Source organism: Clarias gariepinus, chromosome 13 (genome assembly GCF_024256425.1).
Source record: "Clarias gariepinus isolate MV-2021 ecotype Netherlands chromosome 13, CGAR_prim_01v2, whole genome shotgun sequence".
Classification (NCBI taxonomy): Eukaryota; Metazoa; Chordata; class Actinopteri; order Siluriformes; family Clariidae; genus Clarias; species Clarias gariepinus.
The window spans coordinates 474,459-495,000 of NC_071112.1; the positions used below are offsets into that span (position 1 = coordinate 474,459).

The following is a 20,542-nucleotide window of genomic DNA, read 5'->3' on the forward strand; positions in this document are numbered from 1 at the left end:
TTTAAAGTTTATTAATAATAATAATAATAATAATGCAAAACTATATTGCATTTATTTAGCCTCCTTTTTTAAAGATCAATTTAAAATTTTTAAACTATGCTATACTGTTAGAATAGAATTACTATTAGAATTTTAATATAGCACTACCCTACACTAAATGAACATCTGGAATGTTATAAGACAAATATGACTAACTTGTAGATACAACGCAACTAAGAAATAGGAAGAAGGAACTTATACATTTTGTTCAGTTTTTCTCAAACTTATTAAACTTTCATCTTGTGCTTTTTTTCTTTAACCTGTACATCTATTTTAAAACATTTATATTGTCTATTATAATAAAACTAGGTTTGATTGTTTAAAGTTTAATCTAACTTAAATTAAATACTTCCGCAAAGTTTTACAAAGCCCCCCTCCCTCTTAAAAAAAACAAAAAACATCGGATGACTTTTGTTTTGTCGTCTGGCGGAAGTAACTCTTTACGGAAAAGCCCAGTTTGCGCCACCGTTTCCGGCTTTACAGGCTCAGTATCAACCAACCTTCCTAGTGCTCACTTTAGTGCAGTCGGTACGGCGGGTTCCGCTCCCTCTGTAGGGCACTAGGTGATGGGGAGCGGGGTTATTTGGACGCGGGCTGAATGTGCGGTTTGTCGGTCAGGAGGAATCTGAGGTTTGTATACGCCTTACAGTGTATAATAAAGCTTTTAATAACATAAACACTTTAATAACGACGGTACTCTCTCTCTCTCTCTCTCTCTCTCTCTCTCTCTCTCTCTCTCTCTGTGTTTGTGTCAGGTACTAACTCGGGTTAGCCGTTAGCTCTGTGTGGTGTTTAGCTCGCGAATGTAACGGCTCCAGTGATTAGCTCGTTAGCCGGTTAGCTGTGTTTGTGGTGTTTAGTGAAACATTAGTGTATTTTTGGTGTTAATTGTTTTGTACATTGTTTGTGTGAAGTATTTGACGTGTAACTTTACTAACGTGAGATAAGCAGCTGATTAATTAGTCGCCTAAAGTCGCTGGTTAGTTGTAACTCGGTGCTGGTTAGTGGTTTAACGTTAGATGTTAATAGATCGGGTCCGGTTTATCTGTTGGATGATGAAGATGATGATGATGAAGACAGGGCTGACAGGGGAGAGAGAGAACTGACAGAGACATGCAGTGTGTGTGTGTGTCCTGTAGTGCATGTTAGACGTCATTTTGTGTGCAAGGAAATAACATTTTATTATATTGCTCTTTATGTCAGAGGTGTGAGGGCTAGTTATGGGTTAGTTATAGGATAGTTATGGGTTAGTTGTAGGATAGTTATGGGTTAGTTATAGGCTAGTTGTGGGTTAGTTATAGGCTAGTTGTGGGTTAGTTATAGGCTAGTTGTGGGTTAGTTATAGGCTAGTTGTGGGCTAGTTATAGGCTAGTTGTGGGCTAGTTATGGGCTAGTTATGGAGTGTTCATTTTCCTCCTTGGCTTTAACTTCCACGGGCTGTAATGAGTGAGTAATAGATAAGGAGTGAATACACAATAAAACAATTCGATTATGACTTATTGTGACACACACTTCATGTTTCCCTCTCCATGACGACACACTGAATTTATACTGGAGCTGTAACTTAATAAAGAAATATTAAATTCATTTCAGTTTTATTTGTATAGTGCTTTTAACAGTGGTCATTGTTGAATTAAAATTATGGGATGTTTTAGAAATTATTGTGATATTTTACATAAAGATAACCCAAGTAAATACAAATGGTAAAATATCACTTAAATAGAACCAGTCTTGTTTGGACAGCTTTTTGTATTTACTTAGATTATCTTTGTGATATTTTAAAATGTGTTTTATGATCTCTGTTATTGAAGTGTGACACTAACGAAGGGGCAAATACTTTTTCACAGCATTGCATGCATATATAAACACACATTTGTTTATTTGTTGTGTGTTGTGATTGACTATTTTACATGTTTGTTTGTTTGTTTGTTTGTTTGTTTGTTTCCTTAGCTACACTCTCTCAGCTCTTCTATGAGGCGTGACTCATTTCCAGGCATCAATGGCTGATAATGCACCAGAGGTGGTCAATAATGTGGTAGGTCCTGAACATTGTTTTATAGCTCGTCCTGTAATGCAGTTTCCGAGGTCATGTGCTTACTGATTAGTCCTCTGTCCTGCTTTACTCTCGGCTGGACGGTCATGTGACGGTCGTCTCCATCAGGATTGTTTTAGTGCTTAACCCAACCCTTCTGAGATCAGTGCCAGCTTTACACATGGGCGTGGCACAGATATAATAAAAAGTATAGAACAGCTGCAATTACAGATCACATTACCTTCTGAAGCTGGAGGCCTTCCTGCTCGGACTTGTTCCTTTTTTTTTTCTCTGTAATTCTCTCCACAGTAGCAGAGATTTACAGGTTTATCCTGGATGTGTATTTCTGATACGACTAGGAGGAACGACGTTTGGTAAACGATTACTAAAATAAATACCTAGATGATTACCGCTGATGAGGTATTAGAGAGAAATGGTTGCTGAACTCGGCATTGTGTAGTGGCTGTGCAGTGTAAAGCACAATGAACACACATACACCATACCTACAAAATAGAATAGAATAAAAGTGCAACGGAATGGTCCAAAAGTGCAAAAACACGACAAAAAAAGTCCTTCAGGTGTCTTTTACTGAGCAGTGGCTTCTGTCTGGCAGCTCTACCATACAGGCCTGAATTAGTAGAGTGTTTCAGAGAGGGTTGTTCTTCGGGAAGGTTCTCTTCTTTTTTTTGTTTTTGTTTTTTTAATAAATTTGAAGGGATTTTAAACAAACGCCTTTCACGTTGTCATTATGGAGCATTGTTTGTAGAATTTTGAGGAAAATAATGATTTTAATACATTTTGGAATAAGGCTGCAACATAACAAAATGTGGAGAAAGTGAAGCTGTTAATAGTTTGCGGATGCTCTGTGAACATAGAAATCGTCTCATTTCATTACATTACCTGTAAAAAAAAAAAAAAAAAAAATTTTTTTTTCAGTTTGATGTGTATTCCTTTAATGCTTTTGTTATGTTCCCTTTAATTCTCTTCGATTTTAGCCTCATTTATTTCTCATGCCCAGTTCAGCACCTGATCATTCCGAACGTTGCAAAACTGTGATTAATACAGCGTGTAACACTATTCCGCTCGTCTCCCATTTCTGTGCAGCCGCGTGACGGAGCCGAGTCCAACCAGCACACGGACACGGGCAGATCTTCGGCCCGGTTACGGAGGGATGTGGAGCTCAACGGCCAGCCTCCGTCCAGTCACGCCCCACAGGTGGTCACCGACAATGAGGAAGAGGAGGATGAAGAGCTGACTCTAAAATACGGAGCCAAGCACGTCATCATGTTATTCGTCCCGGTCACGCTATGCATGGTGGTCGTCGTGGCAACCATTAAGTCGGTCAGCTTTTACACGCAAAAGGATGGACAACAGCTGTGAGTGTTAACACTGTTTCACACACATCAGCAATATTGTTGTTATAGAAGTTATAAGTAGTTTTGTTTTACTTAAGTGGAGTCTCTGTGAGTGAACACATCAGTGCAGGTCGCAGAGGTCCTTAGACAGTATTTAATACACACTTTGTACATGTTTGTGAAGTAGATGAATAAGACTTAGGTTAGAAGGTTCTGTACCAAAATGAGAGCCAATAGAACAATGGCTTGTTTTTTGTGCTCCTGTAGCATCTACACCCCTTTCCGCGAAGACACCGACACCGTGGGCCAGCGCGCCGTCAACTCCATCCTCAACGCCACCATCATGATCAGTGTGATCGTAGTGATGACGCTGGTTCTGGTTCTGCTCTACAAGTACCGCTGCTATAAGGTGTGGAATAAATCAACAGTCCATGAAGACAGAGCAGTATAAATTAAAGCCTGATTTCAGTATAATTTTAGTGTTTGTACTCCTGTGTCATTTGCACATGAATTGCTTTTGACTTGTTGTTGTTGTTATCGCAGGTGATCCACGCCTGGCTGTTCTTCTCCTCGCTGCTCCTGCTCTTCTTTTTCTCCTTTGTTTATCTGCTGTGAGTCGTGTCTCTGTTCATCATCTCTCTCTCACACACACACACACACACACACACACACACACACACACACACACACACACACACACACACACAGAGCTAGATGTAGATCTTGTTAAAGTATTCTAAGACTATAACCAGTAAACTGCATGAATCACAACACAGCTGCATGCAAAAGTTTTCAAGGTTTTTCTTGATGATTCCACACATTACACTATGAGCAGATTCGATCTGTTATGATGTTTCTGTGACGTGTGTGTGTGTGTGTGTGTGTGTGTGTCTATGCTGCAGAGAGGTGTTTAAAACGTACAATGTGGCCATGGACTACTTCACGCTGGCGGTGATCATTTGGAATTTCGGTGTAGTGGGAATGATCTGCGTGCACTGGAAGGGTCCTCTACGTCTGCAGCAGGCTTATCTCATCATGATCAGTGCCCTCATGTCCCTGGTGTTCATCAAGTACCTGCCTGAGTGGACCGCCTGGCTCATCCTCGCCGTCATCTCCGTCTACGGTTAGCCCATGTCAAGTGTGTCTCTCAAAAACAGCAAAAAAAACCTCCTGATAATAATGATTTAGTCCGCATTTACTGCTGAAAAACAAGTTGTTGTTTTTTCTTCCTGCAGTATAAGATAAGATGAGGATATAATTTAATAAAAGTACAAAACAAGGATAAGAGATGAATAGTGTCCTGAGTGCCAACCTAAAGGAGCTTTCATCAACAGAACCAAATTTCCTGTAAGATCGTCCCTCCCATGTAATAAATTACACCGTCAACATTTCTACAATGTTATCTTCACGGATAAAAACGTTTATTTTAGGAGTGTTTTCAATAAGACACAAATAGATGTGCTGTGGCACTTTCACACGAGTTCAGCTCTGGCTTTCCCTGTGTGAGGACCGCCTCATCCTAAACTCAAATACCTAAATCAGTTGTCTGGTTCAGGTTTAAACCTCTTAAGAACCTCTTAAGTTTTTATTTTGCGTGCATGTTTTATTTTTCCTGTATATTTGGGATTAGTAGGACCTTGGTATAAAATCTAAGTATTGTCTTTTAAAACTGAGTTTGACACACTCTTGTGTTTTTACTAATTAGTGTATTATGAGGCTATAAAGTGTGTCCTAATGAGGACAACAGGTCCGAGTTAGACGGAGTGAAGAATAAGGTGCATCGAACCCAAAAAGTAATGTTCACATATAAGGACTCGGGGTCCCGGGAGGCTGATTTAGGCTGTTTTACACATGTGCAGTGTTTAGTCTGTTCCATAGCACTTTTCAGCTCAGGTGTTGACAAAAGCACCTCGCTCGGGTGGATCACAGTGAAATGTCCTCAGTCATGCTTCATTTACTCTCTGTAACTATGTTGGTTTAAATGAGTAAAGCATTAACTCTATGGAAATGTATTCAGATTACACATACATGATCATAATCCTCAGTATGTAGTATGTAGCTGAGGAGTAAACTGTATGATAGTCATAGTCGGACTAATATGGGGATCCAGAAAAAATAAAACACTGTTCACTGTCCCACTATATTGTGTTACTTAAGATTTTTTTTTGTTAGAGGGACGTTAAAATTGATTAAGTGTGTCTTTTAAAGATAAAGAGACTTTGTCATTGTAGTGCTACAACAAACTTTTGCTTGGTATCTCTGAGACCAGCAGCAGTAAGAGAATGTACGAATAAACCAAAGATAATTTCAGTAAAATATAATTATTAGTGTTTGCAGTGACCCAGAGTTCATGCTCATGTCTGGAGATGATCTGACTCACTGACTGTTTGTTTCTTGCTTTTCCCTGACAGACCTGTTGGCCGTGTTGTGCCCTAAAGGACCCCTTCGGATCCTGGTTGAAACGGCTCAAGAAAGGAACGAACCGATGTTCCCGGGACTCATCTACTCTTGTAAAATACTAACACTTGAATAATTCACTGTTCCTAGTTCTAGCTCTGCTTTTCATTAATTAGCACATGTACAGTTTTACTAACGCTGCTCTTTGTGTTTCCCAGCGACTATGGTGTGGCTGGTCGGGATGGCGGACACCGCAGAGACGAGGAATAATTCGTCAGAAGCCGCTCCTAAACAAGAGGACCTCGGTAAGTTTTAAAGATGATGGCTTCAGAGGCTGAGAGGGGGTCGCGTGCCGTGTTTTGGCCGGAGGTTTGTCTCTGGGACATCAGCAACAGAAAATGTATTTTTGTTAAATATCAATTGGTATTCAAGGTTTCCGAATAACATTTGACACTTTCTTCCCTGCGCTAACCTTTGACCTCACTTTAAGGCCTCTTGATGTCTTCTGTAGTTGCGACAGCTCCAGTGGCTCAGCCGGAGGACGAAGGGGGTTTCACGCCTGACTGGGTCGACCAACAGGAGCATCGTCTCGGCCCGCTGCAGTCCACCGAGGAATCACGGCGTCAGATCCAGCAGATGGCGTCAGCGCGCCCACCTCCCCCAGATGATGACGAGGAGAGTGAGTACCCACGGCCCAGGGCTCCACCACGCCCTAACTCTGATATACTGGTATAAGGACCCGAATGTAGGTGTTAATGGCACATGGTGTAGATAGAGGAAATGTTAAATGCTAAATAAAATGTAATTATGCAAGACTTTAAACTAAAAATTATATTTAACAAATAATTTAAATTTAAACAATATTTTAAGGAAACAGTGTCTTATAGGAACTGCCTATCTTTAAACAAATACAAAATACGTCGGAGTGTGTTTTAATATAGCTTTAATTCATGCGTCTGTTCTTTTTATTTAAATATACTGTATGTATAACATGAGCTTTAGCCAAACTCACTGAATCAGACACGGTAACAGTGACGTGCTTACCAAAGTGAAGCCAGGGGTGCTTATACTTTTAATCTTACTCAAAATTGGTTTTGAACTTCAGAGAAATTTTCCCAAACGTTCTTTGAATAACGCTACTTGGAAACCTCAGGTTGTGCAGCTGAACCACCTTATAAACATCTGGCAACCCACATTTATGTTAAACCTTATGAACATCAATATAATCTGTAGTACTTTTTATCTGTAGAAAAAATATATATACACATATACGTGCACCAAGGCTTGTGCTCGCTCTACAGGTTAAACTCCCTGTGTCTGGATCAGACCGTTCATCACTTCAGGATGCAATGGGGGAACAGCTCCTCTGTTTCAGCTTTAACTGCCCCAGCTGTGGGACTTGGCTCTGATCCATACAGCGGTGCTTTAATGCCTTGATTATAAACACACATCTGTATTAAAGCGTTTTATCATCAGCCCTGCTCCTCTAATACTTTTTACTTGTGTGCATTAGAAGCTCCTCATTTATAATTATATAAATCTGATAGAACAGATTTATTATGAATTATAATAAATCTGTTCTATTCCCCTTTCTTTATTATGAATTGAGTGAACTGTAAGAGAGTTAAGATGTATGTTTTTATTCCTCCAGGGGGTGTAAAGCTAGGACTTGGTGACTTCATCTTCTACAGTATGCTGGTGGGAAAGGCTTCAGCTACAGCCAGCGGGGACTGGAACACAACGCTAGCCTGCTTTGTGGCCATTCTTATTGTAAGGAATCCACCCGCACATCTGCATTGTTATTATTATTGTTGTGTACTGGTGGTGAAGCAGGACGTCTTCCTCACAACTCGACGGTCTGGTTCAAGCCTGAGCTTGGCTTACTGTCTGTCTATAGAGTCACATGACCTCCGAGGTTCCTCCAGGTGCTCAGGTTTCCTGCCAACTCCCAAAAACAAGCAAACATGTGGAGCGGCTACTGTAAATTGTTGTTAGATGTGAATAATGTACAGTACATGTGCACACAGTGATGTGTAAGTATTTATACTCAGAGGTGTTTCCACTCTGACACACAGCGGTTACTGAAGATTAATGAAGTTTAATTAAAAATATCTAAAAATATATGATTGAATAGGAAGAAATATAGAAAGAAAGAAACATTCCAGTTTCCAGATGTGTTGCTTGCTCTGAATGACATAATCAATAGTGTATCCAAGCAGATCGAAAGACCTGACGTCAGTTAGTAATGGATTAATTCCAGCATATTTATCCAAGCGGATTGAATCATAAGTTTGTCCCGGGTCCATGTTTAGACGGAGTGATGAATAGACTTTACAGTAAGGCACGTAGATGATGAGTAATAGCAAACAAACGAATCAGCACAAAGGGAAGATTAACCCTCGACTTTGAAGGAGAACACACACACACACACACACACACACACACACACACGTGCACTCAGTGACTGGGGTGGCTCATGGGCAGGACAATCAACTCTGATCTCTGCAGTGTCTTTAACAGTTGTTGTAGTCTACACATCCTGTCCAAAACTATTGGTCCTCAGCACCCCCACCCCCACCCCCCACCCCCCTTGCACTAGAGACAAATGAGGTTGAGTTCAAACGACGAATGAAACAACAGATGGTTTTATCTCCGGATATTTACACACAGATTTAACTTGGAGCCGTCACCTATAGTGGCAAATCACCCAGTTTTCGGATGAGCGAAAGTATTGGCGGCGTAGTCCTAAAGTAAATAATAATGCAGTATCAGTTCATTCTCATCTCTCAGACCTTTCCAGCATTTTAGTAGAAGTTTGTTTTAATAACTTATCTTTAAGGACCTTGTGTAGTCCGCTCTCTGGTCTTATTTGGTTTATTCTTTTGTAACAGCAAATGCAGTCTGTACAGGCAGAACCCCGGGGGTTTAAACCGAAGCACTGATTTAACAGCAGGGTAGGGCGCGCCTGGGCATCAAGGAACACCTCAGTCACGTTCAGATATTTTCACTATTGCTTCAATTTATTTGTATAGCGCTTTTAACGATTTACATCATCACAAAGCAGCTTTACACAATCAAAAGAATTAAGTTTGTATGAAATGTTGCTCTTGTTGCTTGCTCAATATTGCTCTCCATTACTTCAATTCTATATTAGTACTTTTACACGAGACAGTATGTGTACTGATCTATTTCCTTCCCTAGCGGTTTCTCTTTTTATTTACATCTATTTGGTAACCTTTTTTTTTTCATTTCTGTGTTTTGCATTTAACATCAGATGAGAATGATTTATGTTTTTCTTCGTATTTGCAGGGTTTGTGTCTCACACTCTTGCTCTTGGCCATCTTTAAGAAAGCCCTCCCAGCCCTTCCCATCTCCATTACCTTCGGATTGATCTTCTATTTCGCCACAGACAACCTGGTGCGCCCGTTCATGGACCAGTTAGCCGTGCACCAGTTCTACATATAGCACAAAGAGACCGTGCTGTCCTACAACATCGCTTCACACTCTGGTCGTCCCACAGAGGACCTGAACAACAGCAGGAACGGGGGGGAGAGGAGACACTTTCCCCACTGCACCGAGTCCTCGGTGACGCCTGTGACTTGAATAAGATTATTATTATTTTCCTTAAGTTTGGAGTGGGACCTCATTTAATTCATTCCTCCCATAATATAATTTTATTTTTTATTTTTGCTAAATGCAGCATCTCTTCAATGACCCGAAATACTGACACTGGCATTTGTGGTAAACGTGTAGCAGTTGTTTAGGAGAGAGAAAGACAATGTGAAATGGGGATGATTTTAGCAAAATGGTTAATTACCAAAAGAAAAGTCCTATTTAACTTACACGAACGAATGTTTTCTAATAACTGGATAAGGGAAAATAAATAAATGCATGGCTTGCTTCTGGGTTGCTGACGGACTCTACACTGCGTTTGTATTAAACGGAACCGTATTTGGATCCGAACGTGCAACAGACTCTAGATTTTCTATGTACGTGTACAAAGCATTACTTCAGTGATCTGTAATTTGTTAGTGATTTTGACTAAGTGGTTGGTACTGAACACTTGTTTGTTTGTTCTTTTTTTTTCCCCCATCTGTAGTGTGTTTAGATTAATGGTATGGAGTTGAACACTGGCACAGTCCAACCGTGTGTGTTAGTTAAGATTATAGTGACTTATCGCTGCAGGTTGTGTTAATTAAAAAGGTAGAGGCTACTGTTCTGCTCTCGGCTCCTGAGAGCATCATTTTTGGAATGTATTATACGTGCAGTGCTCGGAGTAACCTTCACCAAAGTTTGTGGAAATGTCATTGTTTTTGTCTCTGTGTTGTTGATTTGTTTGTGTTTATACGGGGCGTCACAAAAGTCTCCAGCGAAACAATTTTAGCAAAATATAACTTTACAAAATGTTTCTTTGTAATCACACATGGAGTCTCTTCTACTCTGTGTGTGTGTACTTTAGATGCATTTTTTAAAATCCAGCCATGAAAATTATTTTAATATGATCTTGTCCAAGCCTTTCTTACAGGCTGTCTAAAAAATATATATGTATATAAGATTATGGAAGACATTTTGCTAAAAGGTGTTAATTTCTGGCATCACAGTGGTGGTGAGGGTTTGATTCCCGCCTCTGTGTGTCTGTTTATTTCCCTGATGTATTGAGATGTTTGTGACACCCTGTACTATTACCTCTCAGCCCTCGTTAATTTCAGCATTCTTTTCCTACAGAACAGTATCATGATTGTTTTTGTAAATGGTTTATAACCACCTTTAAAGTTCTTGAATAAAGGAGAAGCTCTTTGAGCACATTTCTTTTCCCCTCGCTTCAGTGTCTTCTGTAACAGGTTGAGGTGAGTATAATAGAAATCTCCTGTAACTGTACAGAAAATTCACACTTAATTTAAAATGAATAATGTTTTAATGAGCATCCTGGACTCTGAGCAGTAAGTGTGTGACGGTCAGTCTGATAAAAAGCCTCAGTGTTAGCAGTCCTCCTGTAGTGTACCACGAGCGATGAAGTCTGACTCACCGTTATTTATTTACTGTAAGGGCCTGGCAGACTGCAGGAACAATACGAGAACTCTGATGAATACTGGAGCGTCGGTGTTCTGTGTAACCTGAATGAAGCTGGCAGTTTGCCCGTCTCTCTGAACCTATTAGTTCTCACCGTGTGGAGCTGGACGAGCAGCAACACTGACTCTATTGTGATGGGCTCTGTGTTCTTTTAAGTGCGTGTGAATGCTGTGACGATGTGAACGTCTTTTCTGATTGTTTTAAAGTGGATTATACAGAAAGGAATCAGATTTTTTTCTTTACTTTTAGACCCAATGAATCAATTATTAGTGGTGATGGTTCACACATGTTTCCCATTTGTGAGACTCGTGTTTTCGTGCACACAGCATGACGTCTGCGGCGAAATTAGAGGAGGATTATCAGATGAAAACGGTCATCATGAAACTTGCACACGCATCGTTTAATGCCTGAGAAATGGAAGAGTTACAGTGAAACATCCCATGTATGGTAGTTCAAAACCCATTAGAAATGCAGCACGATTTCCCCCCACTGACCCTTTAACTGACCTCTACATGTGAAATGTATATAGTGAGCGAGAATCATATGTTCAGATAGATTTTTTCCCTGCAAGCCAGTTAATGGAAGATAAACTCGGGGGACCGATAAGCTTCATCCTGCCTTTTCATCTGACTTGTGATATTTTTTATCGTTGCACAGAAAAGAGACTCCCAGAGGCAGACACAGATCCACCTTTCCATCATCAGACCTGCTAAACTCACAGCTGGAGCACAGCACACATGCTGTTGGTGTGACTTAACCTCAAGTGGCTCAGTGCAGCTACAAGCGTATATTTTTCACTTTTTTTCTCCTAAACGCAGCTAAAGTTGGCACAACCGTGAAATTAGGGAGCTACTTTTGGAAACATGGTAATATTTTCCTTTCTGTGGGATCCATTGGGGCTTCGGTGGTTTCATGTACAGTATGAATGTATTGTACAGTTCCTCAGTCTGTAGGTTGGGGTTCGGGTGTCTGTTGTAAAGAGTGAGTGATAGAGTTTCAGTTACTCGTTTAATGAAACCCAGGTGAAAGTGATGATGGTGTTTTTTTTGTTTTTTTTGGAAATAATAGAAAAGGTTTGTATTTTAGGTTTGGAATATTACAAATTAAGATATTCTCGATGAATGAATGCGGATTTCCCATGGTGCATCTCATGACAGTTTGACAATTTTTCTTTATGACTCTTATGAACTATTTTTTTAACAAGCTGTGTTGGCTTTTGTTTTGTGTTTGACATCACATGCATCATATTCTTCCTCTAATGACTCCGAGTTGGAGCAAAGACGTGACTGTGACTGTGTGTAAATATATACAGTATACGCACTGTAAGAAAAAAAAAAGAGACCACAATAAGCATGCAAACCATCAAGTAAAGCTGAGCTGTTTGCTTTTTTGCATAAACACTGATATAAAGTCACCCAACGTGAAGAACTGGTGGAGAGACAAAACACTGGAACTCCAGATTGGGGTTATTATTCCACCAAATACTGATTTATTAATGTTATTTAGTCAAAGCTTATTTGTTTACACTCTCTCACTCATCTTCTGTACCGCTTTATCCTGTACTCAGGGTCACGGGGGCGGAGCCTATCCCAGGAGACTCAGGGCACGAGGTGGGGTACACCCTGGACAGGGTGCCAATCCATCGCAGGGCACACACACACACACACACACACACACACACACACTATGGGCAATTTGGGAACTAAATCAACCTAACCAGCGTGTCTTAGACCTGTGGGAGGAAACTGGAGTACCAGGAGGAAACCCACCGAGCACGGGGAGAAAACAAGCAAACTCCATGTATTTGTTTACAGATTGTTTTTATTTTGTTTTATTTGAATTATTAAAGTTCTGCATGATCTTGGGTTGTTCTGATGTGTTGTGATGACGTCACTTGCTTTAAATATACACTCTAAATAACAACAGATAGAGTTTGAATTTAGGAGAAATATTGTCAGCAGTTCACAAAAATTATATACAAATAAATGTCCAAAAGTATGTGTACCCCTGAGTATCATATCTCTAGAAGTCTCACTTTGTTTATGATGTTTAAGGAAAAACTTTATTCTCTTTATTGTCTCATCACTATTGTGTGACCGGAGCGCGCGCGTGTGCGTGCGCGTGTGTGTGTTAAATCCCCGAAGCCCCGCCCACTGTGTGTGTACGGAGCGCGCGCGCTACATCCCGGGTTTAGGAGCAGCTCCGAGTCAGGAGGAGGTGAGGTCCAGTCCCACTGCAGCCGGAGACCGGGGAGGACTGACCACACACACACACACACACACACACACACCGGGGACAGAGCGGGACAGAGCGGGACAGAGGAGCTGTAAGTCTCAGAGTCTCTCATGTGTCTTTAGTTTCATTTCCTTTATTTTAGATCTTCAGTGTTTAAACTACAGACTAAATAAACATGTGTGTGTGTGTGTGGGTGTGTGTGTGTGTGTGTGTGTGTGTTTATAAATATATTACTGTAGAACAGATCTCATTAATACATTAGTGTGTGTGTGTGTGTGTGTGTGTGTGTGTGTGTGTGTTTATAAATATATTACTGTAGAACAGATCTCATTAATACATTAGTGTGTGTGTGTGTGTGTGTGTGTGTGTGTTATACTGGAGGTTTAAAGTTGTACATTTCTATAAACTGATCATTTAATCTATAAAGTTTTAAACAGTTAAAGTTATTAAAGTTTGTATTAAACTCCATGTGATTCCTTATTAACTCTAACAGCGTTCACATATTTCTGACCCTCACTGGAGTACTGGACACAGTAACGTGTGTGTGTGTGTTTACTTTCTCACGGTTCAGCTGAAATGTGTTTGTTACAGATGATGCAGATGTTTTAATCTACAGACGTGAACGTTTAGGTTCTTTTTGTTTGTTGTTGTTGTTGTTGTTGTTGTTGTTGTTTTTAATGACCTCCAGCATTACTTTGTAAGAAGGTATGAAACAGAGATAGAACTGATATGTAGATTATAAAGTTAATGTGAAAGAGTTTCCCCCAGAGACATAAAAACGAATCCCGGCTGAATGTTGGAGCTCAAAAGGACCTGAGACACAAAAGAGGGCGGAGACGATTATAACGAGTGGACGAGTTATTAGAGACTATTTATATCACTAACCAAGAAAAGGGGACGGGGTGAAAACTTTTGAACATTAGTAATCTATATTAAGTGCTCTGTTTATGTTTAGACGTGACAGATAGTGATATAAATATAAATATAAATATAAAAACAATCACAAGGTTCCTGATCTACTTTTGTTGTCCTGAGGGTATATAAACTTTTGCACTACATCCTCCACCACACCCTTCACGCTGCATCCTGGTATTTTTCAGCGTCGTCTGGTCTGATTGAGACTCTCACAGGAGACACTTAATGCTTCTGGTTTGTGTTGGAGTGTCAGTGGGTGTGTGTGCAGGCGGAATTCAGGAAAACACCGAGTACAGCGCGTTCCATTAGATATCAGGTGAACTAATGGTGTGTGTGTGTGTGTGTGTGTGTGTTTGGATACTTTCTGGGTCTGAGACTCAGAGCTGATCTAATAGTCTTGAACACACACCCTCATTAAACACAGCGTGGACTTTCCTCCAGCTCTGATCTCAACACCTCATGGGTTCTATAATCACTAAACAGTCAACGTTTTTAAATCCCAAACTTCGTATCTTCCAGGCGCTGATATTAATTATTTGCAGTACACATGCAGATGAAAGCTGACAGGCATGAGCATGCACACACTGGCAGCGGTGGCTTGGGTACCGCCCCGGGCTGTCCTCCACAAGTTTCCCTTTTTTCTCTCTGAATCAGTGTGTACTTTGGCTGCGGTTGTGTGTTTTGGATTTCTACAGATTCCTGACTAATGTGGTGCCAAACTCGATTGACCGTTGGTATGAAAATGTGCTTCTCCACGGGGCTGCAGGTCGCAGACGGAGGACGGGTCGCCTTTATTATTACTGGGCGTGTCGTCCTCATACTGTGGCATCATAAAAACAAACCAGGTCCTGATTTAACAAAAGACATCTGGAATAAGTTTATAATATTCAACAGTAACTTTTCAGTTCAATCGTAACAAAATCAGTTTAAACTTTAAATGTGTCAGAAGGTGTTGATTAGTTTTTTTTAAAAGAGAAAAACTGGAAGTAGTTTTGCTGCAGCGCGAGTCACCGGTTTATATCAAACTGATCATCAAAGGAATTTGTGTTCAGGACGTCAAAGCAATAAAGACAAGTAATAATAGACAGTGAGAGAGGAAGTGTTTGTTTCCTTGAAGCTCCAACAGGATGGAGGACTTTTGACCATCTGTAGGTTTGATTTGAGGACGTCCAGGAGGAACCGACCCGTCCACAGGTCACAGGGACTCGCACCGCGGCCTGGATCACACGCTGTGCTCCTCACATCCACCAGATGTCAAGACAGTTGAATAATGTTTATCCTTCAAATACACAGGACCAGTCAAAAGTTTGTACACCCCTTTTAATTCAGAGTTTTTTGTCTTGTGATTTATTTACTACGTTGTATACGAATCCTGGATTTTTACAAACTTATGTTTGGCATCAGGTCATTAAGTAACAACAACAGCCGCAACAGTCGGTTGTTATTTTAAGACATGAAGGTCATCTGTTCGGGAGCATTCTTACAAGAACAGTGTTGTTGAGTGCGGTGTGTAACACAAACTGCTGAGAAAGTTCAGATGACCAAGAGATAGAGGTTGTTGATTCATCTTCCAGACTCGAACCCCAAAGAGCTGGATCTGCCCCGGGGACAGGGGCAGGGGGAAACGACACAATAATGTGTTTTAGTTCTACAGTGGATCAGTGTAGTTCCCTGAGATGAACCATGATGTTCTGTATCTAAGATGTTCTTGTGGCTTGTGGTGGCATCTAACCAAGTACGCTTGTTAAAGTTTGGTGCTACAGGAGGGGCTAAAAGGTGCCCTGGATGTAACTCTCTCAGTTAAGCGATTCTTTTGCGTTTGCCCTGAGAGCCGCTGGTTGATATTGTAACGTACGTCAGGGAGGCAGGACGTCACCACGGGCTACAGACTCACACAACAGCCACCTCAATGAACTGTTTATCAGATACTGTAGGTGCACGTGGTTTGGAGGCATCTCCGCCTACATGCTTCTAGATGTTCTCCTTCTGCTTGGCTCTTCTGTATTAGTGACGCTCATGCTGCTGTTGTTGACGATCCCACACGGATTCCCTGAACACGTACACATCCAAGAATCAGTGTATCTTCTGGACTAGTTACTGAAGATGTTTTAAGGAGTCTTTGATTCTTATGACCTTGTTCAGGCCTGAGGTCCGGTCTGCTCACTCACTGTCCAGTTATGGTTTGTTCCACGTACTGTATGACCCGTGCATGTGACGATGTCCAGGGTTTAATGCTTCATGGCAAAAAAAGCTGTATTGGAACTAAACTGGATGTATATGGACAGGGTCAGTCTAAAACCTGTTCTGTAAAAGACCCGAGAGATGTCTGAAATGTCTGTCTTGTGAGTCCAAATTAAAACTAACTAATGCTCGAATCTGTTTTTATTTGCTGCAGGATTTGTGTCTGTATGAGAAATTAAGCAGCTGTGAACAAAAAAACAGGTAAACTGGTGCTCAGCTTTTCGTATGAAGGTTTTGGTCTTGACGTTTATATTAATGTTTAACAACATTGTCGTTCTTCTGCAGTAAAGAGATGAAGCTGCTGTTGGCCGTGACCTCCATGCAGATGCTCCTGGCTCCGGTGCTCATGGTGAGTGACGTGACGTATCAGAAGCGATAAACTAGTGAGAGTCACAGCAGAAGATTCTAACTTAATCAGCCTTTATTTAAAGTCATATGTATATTTCGAATGTTCTGGCGTCGGGTGTGACATGCAGTTAATCTTGTTCAGGTCTTTAACAGGTGTAGTTACGACTCAAATCAGTGCACGCTGTGTTCTGGCTTGTGTCTGAGCCGGTAGCCAAATCATTTACATTTTAACTCTCTCATTCTATTATCTTTGGGGAAAAGAAATGTAATGAGTATTGCCATGTATGTGTAAAATGAATCTATATTTTATTTGTTTGTTTAGATTTATCTACAGTTTGCTTTCGAGTTGTTAACGCACAGATTAACCCTGTTGTTCCTGCGGCGTGTTTTAGATGCCGGGTGCTGATTACTGGGCCGAATGGGGGCCGTATGGAGAGTGCAGTCGCTCGTGTGGCATCGGCGTGACCGTGAGGACCAGACTGTGTGTGAGTCAGCGGTAAGCAGACGATTCATGCACATAATTAGGCAGCATCATGTCTATAAGTGTCTGTTTATGTGTTGGTGAGAAATCCTGGGTGTGTCAGGACAGGCTCGGGCACACGACTGAGTTCTGTAAAAAAAGAAAAAAGAAAAAAAAAAAAGCTCGTATCAGTTTTTGAAAGAGAGCTCACACCTCGACCGAGCTGACACGAAATATTAAAGTTTACTGCAAAAACAGGACGTTTCCCAAACTTTGTTTTAGACTGAAAACAAGAAGTCGTCAGATCCCGGAGCTCAGGTTACTGTGGAGGCAGAGGGGAGTAGACTTGTGTTTATAATCCATAAAAATCTATTAAAAAAAACTGATTTTATTTAAAAAACCCTGAAGATTTCCCCGTGTGTTTAGATCGTACAGTAACGTACAGTAATGTCACTGCAGCCGTCTGTAATGTTGTGATTTTGGATAAGTTCAGCGTGGTGTGTGTGTGTGTGTGTAGGTGTGTGTGTGTAGGTGTGTGTGTGTAGGTGTGTGTGTGTAGGTGTGTGTGTGTGTGTGTGTGAGGAGGCTGGCTCGCTGTAGCGTCGTGCCCATAAATCTTGCCCGAGCTGGAATCTGGTTTGCATGTTCTCTCTTGCATCTGATGATGAGTTTTCTCATCTGTCAGTCCTGCGCCCCCCCACCAACACACCCACACACACATACACACACACACACACACACTTACTGCATTAAGTTGTCTTACTGAAACATTGTGAAACTTTAGGATTAATGTTGCGACATGAACCTTAAAGCTACATTAAACTCTGATCCAGTTTACTTGCCGTGTTTGGTGGTAAAACTGGTAACTAATTACAGACTAATACAACATTAGCAGATGGTTTTTGGTCTCACCACCTGACTGTTAGGATTTAGCCCCAAGGAACGGGAATACACACTGAAGCTGTGTGTGTGTGTGTGTGTGTGTGTGTGTGTGTGTTTTTACATGTCTCACAAACTGTAGAATTGTATAGTGTGGATATGCAGATGTGTCAGATCTTTCAAACGATGCAATGTGAAACCCAAAGCAGAATTTCCATCTCAGGATCAGAGGATCAGTGTGAGCGTCAGAATTGGTCTCAGAATCAGTAAAACTCTCAGGATCAGAGTTCTTATCATTCTCTGTCTTATAACTGGTGTTAGAATCAGAACTCCTCCTGTGGAACACAGGACTGTCTCCTCAACACAGAGTTTGGGAAGTGACCTCAGGTTGCTCGCTGCATGAACAGTAAATACATTAGCACCTCTTAACGTGAAATAGGACTAAAGGGACACTGGTGGCTCAGCCGCAGGTTTCTCATCTCCCGTGTAGAAGGCCTGAGTTGGGTTCCAGCCAGATGCAGTGGTGATCCCAAGCCTGGGTAAAATGGGAGGTTTGTTTCAGGAAGGGGCGGAGCAAAACCTGTGCCAAGATCTTCTGCAGATCAGTTGGTCCTCTGTGGCCACCCCTCGAAGGGAGGACCTTAAAGACTAACAACAAACCTTTAAATAAGACTAAATGTCTTCCTCTTTGTCTTTCGGCTGTTCCCTATCAGGGGTCGAATCATCTGCCTCCATCTAACCCTATCCTCTGCATCCTCTTCTCTCACACCAACTAACTTCATGTCCTCTCTCACTGCATCCATAAATCTCCTCTTTGGTCTTCCTCTAGACCTCCTGCCTGGCAGTTCCAACCTCAGCATCCTTCTACCGATATATTCACCATCTCTCCTCTAAACATGTCCAAACCACCTCAATCTGGCCTCTCTGACTTTATCTCCAAAACATCTAACGTGGGTTGTCCCTCTGATAAACTCTTATTACATCTCACATGGGTTGTCCCTCTTCAGTCTTTAATCTTTAGTCTTACAGTAAATAAGACTAAATGTAATGCACTAAAATCCCCGCTTCACTTACACTAAATTAATTTATAGTTTATATTTCTGCTTGTTTTTAATTGATTCTGTTATAAGAACTTCAGATATAATAATCTTACTGTTACACTGTGTGATGATTTCCATTAATGTGTGTAAATAAATATATAAAAAAGATCCAGGATCCCTGAAACACCCAGACCACACTCAAGAACCATGGCACTAACAGACACACACACACACAAACACACACACACATGAGACTTGATCCTGTTGCTGAGTGAGATGAAACTAGCACACCTTTAAGTTAAGCCTTTATTTGTCACATATACATCACAACACAGTGAAATTCCTTCTTCATGTATCCCAACATTGTAACTGGGGTCAGTCATGATACAGCGCCCCTGGTCCAGACAGGGTTAAGGGCCGCGCTCAAGGGCCCAACAGTGGCAACCTGGTGGAGCTGGGGATCGAACCACCGATCTTCCGATCAGTAACTCAGTGTCTTAACCCTCTGAGCCACCACTGCCCCCAACATGTTGATTAAATTAAGCTTTTTTATTTTGTCACATATGCAATTAAACAAATATTATTTCATATTATAGGCGGCATAATATAATTTCAGCCGCCTGTGTGAAAAGTCATATACTAAAGGCCAGGTTTCTGCTCTGTGTGTGTGTCTTTACAGGACCTGGTACCGCACTCACTTAATATAAACTGCTCAGAGAGTACACACACACACACACACACACACACACACACACACACTGCTCTTATATCTGTTGCTAAACTAACAAATAATATATCTTATGTACATGGAGATGTGTGTGTGTGTGTGTGTGTGTGTGTGTGTATGTGAAATTAGATACACACTCAGCCTTTATGTTTGCAGAACCTTTATGTTTTTACTTATTACTCCTCCTTTCCCTTTTGTAGCTTTCCAAAGTGTATAAAATCTGTCAAGGGGAGTGAATACTTACGCAAGCCTCTGTATGCTCTAATGTAGTTGCTCTCACCTCACACACTAGACTGATGCACGGACGTCTTTACAGTGGAACCTTGGATTACGAGCATAATTCGTTCTGGAAGTGGGCTCGTATTCCAAAACATTCGTAAACCAAATTAAATTTTCTCATTAGAAATAATAGAAACTCAAATTAATCGTTCTACAGACCAAAAAAATAAATACATAAAAATAATGAATACAAAATATAAAGTAAAAAATTAAACAAAATCAACCTGTACTTTATCTTTAAAAAAAAAGTAAAAATAAATCCTGACAGATAAGTGTTTTTGTTTATGCGCGCAGATGCCGAGTGTGTGTGTGTGTGTGTGTGTGTGTTTGGGTCTGTCGTTATGTGTGTGCACGCGTGTAATTTGACACCGTGCCAGTTCACTCACACACACACACACACACACACACACACCGCCTGCCTGCTGAGAAAGAGAGTCAGGGCCTGTCCACACGGAGACGCGTTTCGCTGTATACGAAGACATTTTTTATCGTATTGCCGTTTCGTCCACACGGATCAGGCGTTTT

The 20,542-nt window shown here is 41.0% G+C and overlaps 2 protein-coding genes across 4 annotated transcripts in view; both read left to right on the top strand.

Moving 5' to 3' along the window:
- Positions 1-548: 548 nt before the first annotated feature.
- Positions 549-10,628, top strand: psen1 (presenilin 1). 2 transcript variants are annotated; one of them, XM_053510404.1, is made up of 11 exons: positions 549-669; positions 1,990-2,074; positions 3,176-3,447; positions 3,694-3,835; positions 3,970-4,037; positions 4,329-4,549; positions 5,838-5,936; positions 6,042-6,128; positions 6,335-6,502; positions 7,475-7,593; positions 9,133-10,628. In XM_053510404.1, exons 2-11 carry the CDS (start codon positions 2,039-2,041, stop codon positions 9,286-9,288), a joined length of 1,368 nt encoding a protein of 455 aa, XP_053366379.1. In that variant the 5' UTR covers positions 549-669; positions 1,990-2,038; the 3' UTR covers positions 9,289-10,628. The 2 variants fall into 2 exon arrangements, with proteins under 2 accessions (XP_053366379.1, XP_053366380.1); XM_053510405.1 differs by lacking the exon at positions 549-669 and adding an exon at positions 710-732.
- A 2,488-nt stretch (positions 10,629-13,116) lies between these two features.
- paplna (papilin a, proteoglycan-like sulfated glycoprotein) overlaps positions 13,117-20,542 on the top strand; it is a 32,236-nt gene continuing 24,810 nt past the window's right edge. For both annotated transcript variants that reach the window (XM_053510153.1, XM_053510154.1), the window contains exons 1-4: positions 13,117-13,219; positions 16,439-16,485; positions 16,570-16,633; positions 17,025-17,128. In XM_053510153.1, the coding sequence (XP_053366128.1) occupies positions 16,577-16,633; positions 17,025-17,128 (161 nt within the window). In that variant the 5' untranslated portion in view covers positions 13,117-13,219; positions 16,439-16,485; positions 16,570-16,576. The remainder of the gene's footprint in view (positions 13,220-16,438; positions 16,486-16,569; positions 16,634-17,024; positions 17,129-20,542) is intronic.